The sequence below is a fragment of the Crocuta crocuta genome, unplaced genomic scaffold, assembly GCF_008692635.1.
Source record: "Crocuta crocuta isolate KB4526 unplaced genomic scaffold, BGI_CrCroc_1.0 scaffold1731, whole genome shotgun sequence".
NCBI classification, from domain to species: domain Eukaryota; kingdom Metazoa; phylum Chordata; class Mammalia; order Carnivora; family Hyaenidae; genus Crocuta; species Crocuta crocuta.
Genome location: NW_027533126.1, coordinates 13,742 through 19,563, shown reverse-complemented (window position 1 = coordinate 19,563; position 5,822 = coordinate 13,742). Strand labels below are relative to the sequence as shown.

The following is a 5,822-nucleotide window of genomic DNA, read 5'->3' as shown; positions in this document are numbered from 1 at the left end:
TGTGTGCGCGCGCGCTTATGTCCATGAGGGTCATTTGAACACATTCACCTAAAAGGATTGAATGTAGAGAAACAAACATTTTATGTTGGGTTTGAGCTGCCCAATAACTGACTGCATCCTTTACTTTCCCGTGGATGCTTAGAGCACAGATGGTACCTGAGGGCTTGCTCCCATATGCTCACTTTTCACGTTCGTACATGTGTGTGTTGCCAGTGCATATATGTGAGGATATTCAAGCTCCCGTGGGTGTGGAGCCTCCACGCTGGGCAACAGTTTTGGAAGCACGGTGTGATTTCTACCTCCGATAGAGAGCCCTCCTGCCACCTAGGACACAGAATCCTGTGGTCTTCAACACCTTCTTGTGTCGGACACTGGTATGCCCACCCTCCAGGAGGAGACCCTGGATGCCTGCAACCCTGGCTGTGCCTTCGAAGCTCCCTCACATCAGGACCTCAGCTAGGTCCTTTAGTAGATCCTAGGCAGGTCTCATGGGCATCGGTAACTAATATTGAGTCCATCTAACTCAGAAGGGTTCTTGGGTAAAAGTTGAGAGTTGGAGAAGGAAGGACAGGGAAGAAGCAGGGTGTCTTCCCTTTGGTCCTGACCCTTCTTCCCAACAACTCACCCTCCTGACACTGGTCTTTCTCCCCTCAGGTCCCATCACCCGCCTGCTTCAGAACCATGTGTGACCAGCAGCAGATTCAGCGTTGCATGCCGCTCCCCCAGTGCTGTGTGCAGGGTTCATCCTTCTATCCCTCCCAGGCTCCCAGTGCTGGGAGCCAGGTTGTGGTCCAAGCACCTTGTGAGATGCAAATTGTGGAGTGTCCCGCACCATGCCCAGTTCAAGTTTCCCGAGTAAAATGCCAGGCTCCATGCCAATCCCAGACCACACAGGTGAAGGGGCAGGCTCCAAGCCAGTCTAAGACCACCCAAGTGAAGGGCCAGGCTCCAAGCCAGTCTAAGACCACCCAAGTGAAGGGCCAGGCTTCCAGCCAGTCTCAGGTTTCCTGCATTCAATGCCAGGCTCCATGCCAGCCTCAGGTTTCCCATGTGCAGTATGAAGCCCCATGCCCTGTTCAGACCTGCTATACGGAATGTGCTCCAGTTTATTATACAGAAACTTGTTATGTGGAATACCCAGTCCAGACCTACGTACCCTGTCCAGCTCCTCAGCCTGTTCAGACTTACGTGGCTTGTCCCCCAGTTGCCCAGACTCAGGGAAGATTCTCCACCCAGTGCCAGTATCAGGGCTCTTACAGCGGATACTCCCCGCAGCCTCAGCCCCAGGCCTCCTACAGCACCTGCGCCCCGCAGTTCCGATCTGGGGCTTCCTACGGCAGGTGCGCCCCCCAGCGTCAGTCCCGGGCTGAGTTTAGCACTTGCGCACCGCAGTGCCAGGCCAGAGGCTCTTATGGGAGCTTCACCGCCCAGCGTCGCTCGCAGAGTACCAGCAGGTGCGTCCCTCCTCGCCAGCTGCAGCCTGCCTACCGCAGCTGCTCCCCACCACGACGCTCTGAGCCCTACGACCGCGGCTGCCTGCCATCGGCGTGCTCCTCGGGCGCCTATAACTACTGCACCCCGCCTCGCCGCTCGGAGCCCATCTATAGCAGTGGCTGTCCCCGGGGTCGCCCTTCAGGCTGCTCTCAGAGATGTGGTCCCAAGTGCCGGATAGAGATTTCCTCCCCCTGCTGCCCCAAGCAGGTCCCCCCGCAAAAGTGTCCTGTCCAGATTCCTCCCATCAGACGCTGCCCTGAGACTTGTGCCCCACGACCCTCCTGGGGCGCCTCCTGCCCTGAGCTGAGGTCCCGTGCAGAGTCACGTCCGCTCCCAAGCTTCTGTCCTCCGCGGCGTCTGGACCAGAGTCCAGAGCCACCGCTGCACCGGTGCCCGCTTCCTGCCCCCCGTCCATGCCCACGTCCTGCCCCACGGCCATGCCCACGCCCAGAGCCACGCGCGAGGTCAGAGCCTCGTCCGTGTCCTCCACCGCGGCGACTTTCGGAACCCTGTCTGTGTCCAGAACCACGCCCAGCCCCGCGACCTCGCCCAATGCCGCGTGAAATTCCCGAGCCGCGTCGGTGTGCCCCGCCCTGCGAGCACCCAGACCCTTGTTCACTTCCGGAGCTGGTTCCCCTGAGAGCGCCTTGCCCAAGCCCGGAGCCCTGTGTGGAGCCGCGGCGCGGGCCCATCCCGTGCCCAGGCCCAGAGCCCACCCCGTGTCCGGGAGACCTGGGCTGCCGTGAGTCCAGTCCGTGCCGCCTGGACACTGAGGCCCCAAGCTGTGGCCCAGCTGCTTATAACCAGTGGCAAGGAAGTGGTGACTGCTGTGGGCCCTGGGACACGATTCCAGAGCCACAGGGTGTCAGCGATTGTGGAGACCAAGGAGGCGCCTGTGTTGGAGTAAAAGGAGGTCCTTCTGCTGGAGCAAAGGGTGCTTATTTTTAAAGAAGCATGGCTGAGACCTCCCTGAAAACGTCATGCCTCAATTTCCAGCATGTTCCTGTGTGCATCTCTCCAAAGGCAGTTGGCTCTCTGCAGCCGAAGTGATGTCGGAACCCCACTGCCTGCCATCTCAGAATCCACACCTGGGTCCCAGGCACCTTTCCAGCCTCACATCTGGCTCCTCCCCTCTACCACCCTCAGTTCTAGCCAGACCCGTCCGACCACCAGGGCACATCTGGGTGTTCCCCAGAACACACCTTAGGTGCTCCTGCCTTCAAGCCTCTGCTCACCTTCCACCCCCAACAGGGACCCCTTCTCTGCTATGCCCAGCCTTTGAGATCCAGCCCATCTTTCAAGACCTTTTCTTTGGAGTCTTTTCGGCTTTTTCCTACTCACGGTAACCTGCTCTGACTTCCTAGAACTCATTGCATTGTCCACAGCAACCATTTGGCAACTTCCCTGCAACATCTCTTGAATTATTTAGCTTTTCGGGAGGTGGGGAGAGGGGGTGTCTGTTTTCTCTGCCCAACTAGGTTGTAAACTCCCACTTAAGTGGAGTGAGAATATCCCTAAAGTCCCGTGCTCCTCCTTCGGCAAGCTGCTGCTCAGCAACGTGTGTGTGTCGACAGCCTGAGCCATGATCTATCCTGATAGGCAACCCCAGGATCGGGGACAGAGGAGGCCGTGTGACAATAAAGATGATATTCCCATAGCCTGAGTCCTGCATAATGACTGTTTTTTACACCTTCCTGACTCTATGGGATGAACTTCTTTATTATTCTTTTTCTTCAGTTTATGGTCCTTGTGGTCTGAGCTGTCCTTAACCAGGTGGGCTGCCTTGTGGGCTTTCTGTCTCCTCTCAGGTCCCTGGAGTCTGGTAGGAGGAATGGGGGAACAAGAAGAATAACTCTTGCTCCTCAATCTGGGGTCAAGGTCTCAGATCAGGGTTGGACAGGTCACCCAGCTGTGGGGCCTTAGTGATATCTGTGGAGTTGGCAGGGAGGGAGGAGCTTGGGGAGAACTGGGGGACCTCTGTGATGTTGCACACAGGATATACTCTTCTTTCATTCAGGACTATTTGTACTTTTTTCTTTTCTTTCTTTTGATTTCTTTCTTTCTTTCTTTCTTTCTTTCTTTCTTTCTTTCTTTCTTTCCTTTCTTTTCTTTCTTTCTTTCTTTCCTTTCTTTTCTTTCTTTCTTTCTTTTCTTTCTTTCTTTCTTTCTTTCTTTCTTTCTTTCTTTCCTTCAGACATCGTAGAAAAGGTAGAATCCAAGGCTGCCTCTGCATTCCTCCACTGCTCCTGAATCTCACTGGGCATGGTGGTCTTGACAACATGAAGGTGAGGCCTGGAGGGGCAAGAGAGAGAGGGTGCCTCTTTCTCCCACTCGCTGCCTATGAGATTGTGGTACAGTCCCCTCCCTAAGGAATGTGGTGAGAAAAGACCTCAAGATGCAGGAAGGCAACCTGGCTATGTGCCTTAGTGACATCCCTCACAACTGTGTAAAATGAGACCCCCTAATCAGACTGTATGCCTGTGGGAGCCACACTAGCCTCGCTGGATGACAGTCACAGCGAGGAAATGGCAGTGTTTGCACAGCTCCTGCCACGAGAAATGAAAACTGGGATCTCTTTCTGCTACTACTGGCTCATGTTGGAAATAAGCCTGTGGGTATTGACCAGGCCTCACAATATTCCAAATCAGACCGATATTCTGCACACAGACACCTCCTAAGGAAAAGCATATTCCTGCCTTTTCAAAAGAGACTTCAGATGAAAGCGTTGTGGATGATTGTCAAAAGGCTCTTCCTATGGGCCCTGCAGATCCAAGACTTAGATAATAAAGGGGGTTAAGAACACAAGAGTTACAATTGAGCCTGGCCCCGAGGCAAAGAGCCTAATTTAGAGTTAAGGAACAGATAAGGGCAGAACTTAAGTTAATACTTACACTTTTTCTAACTGGTGATGCATGGCAGTCCCTTCCCTAAGGCCTACTTTCCACTAACACCCTCCCTTACACTGGCAGCTGGGATGAGGATAGATAAGAGTAGCTAACACATAGTCCAAAAACAAAGGCGGACACATTTAGGGCCTCCATGGTGTTTACACATTCAGCATCAAGTCAAAAAAGTTTTCACAAACAACTTATTAACCAGCTCAAAAACATCTGTTGTGAGCCAGACAGAATGAAATCTAGCCTATCTATATACAACTTAACCTATGTCCTAATCCTAGCATTATTAAACGTAGAACAAATATGTATGTCATCCTGTTTTTCACTAAGAGCAACCTGTTATTTCCCTAGTTGTAAGATTTACTCAGCCTTACTATGATTGGGGTAATTCTGCAAGAATACTTCTGAAAAACCTCTTCTTGTACACTTTTCAAAGCATCTTATCACAAAGAACTATCCATTGTAAAAATTCCATTTTCTGATGCCATGTTAACATTTGACCTATAAATAAAGACACCAAAACCGACAGGACAGAGACGCCTGCCTGGTGATCAGAAAGAATCTCGGGGCTCTCTCACTCTCTCTCTCGCCGACACCGTCCATCCTTCAGGGACCCCTGGACCTGCTGGAGCCGGCCTCTGGCATATGCCTGTACATTACCCATATATGGGAGACAAAGAAGTAGAAAATGCATAAAAGACTATGCCACACGGCATTTGGGCTCAGTTTTTTGGGTAAGAACCCAACTGAGTCAGTGCTGGCACCAATAAAGTTGCTTCCTGGAAAGAAAGCCTCGGTGTCACAACTCTCTGTGTGAGAAACCTGCTACAAGATGGGTGCTGTGGAGTGAGTGCTTTTGAGGGGAGCCTTTCCCCAAGGGGAGACAGTGCCCTGAGGACACCAATGCCTATAGAGGATAAAGGGGCTCCTCAGAAAAGGACACCAGGGGGCGACTCTGGCCTGACACTCAGCTCCATCTCCACAGTCAGGCACCCCAGGTCTAGGGCCTGGCTCTGAGGACATCTTTCCCTCGCCCCAGGGATCTGGTCCTGCAACATCAGAGTGGAGACTGAAGAGACACCTGGCAAGGGAAAACTAAGGTTCTTTGTGTGAAGTCCATTCATTCATTCATTTTTTTTTTTTTTTTTGGCAAACTCCTTGCTTACGTGCCAGGTAGTCACTGGCCAAAGGGACAGAGATAACCCTTGTTTGCTCTCAGAGAGCTTACAGCCTAGAGGATAGGTTCTTAGTGTAATACTTGGACCAGCAGCAACAGCACCACCTAGGACCTTGTGATAAATGCAAATGCATCGCCCCAGACTTACTGAAGCAGCGACTCTGGGTGAGGAAAGCTGGGTTTTAGCCAGCCCTCCACATGTTTCTGATGCCTAGTAATGTTTGGTTGTTACTAGTTTAGTGCAATATCCTATG

At 52.4% G+C, this 5,822-nt stretch overlaps 1 protein-coding gene across 1 annotated transcript; it reads left to right on the top strand.

Annotated features, from left to right (window-relative positions):
• Positions 1–660: 660 nt before the first annotated feature.
• Positions 661–2,442, top strand: KPRP (keratinocyte proline rich protein). The gene has a single exon (XM_077746223.1). The coding sequence runs from the start codon at positions 682–684 to the stop codon at positions 2,440–2,442; it is 1,761 nt and encodes a 586-aa protein (XP_077602349.1). The 5' UTR covers positions 661–681.
• The last annotated feature ends 3,380 nt before the right edge of the window (positions 2,443–5,822 follow it).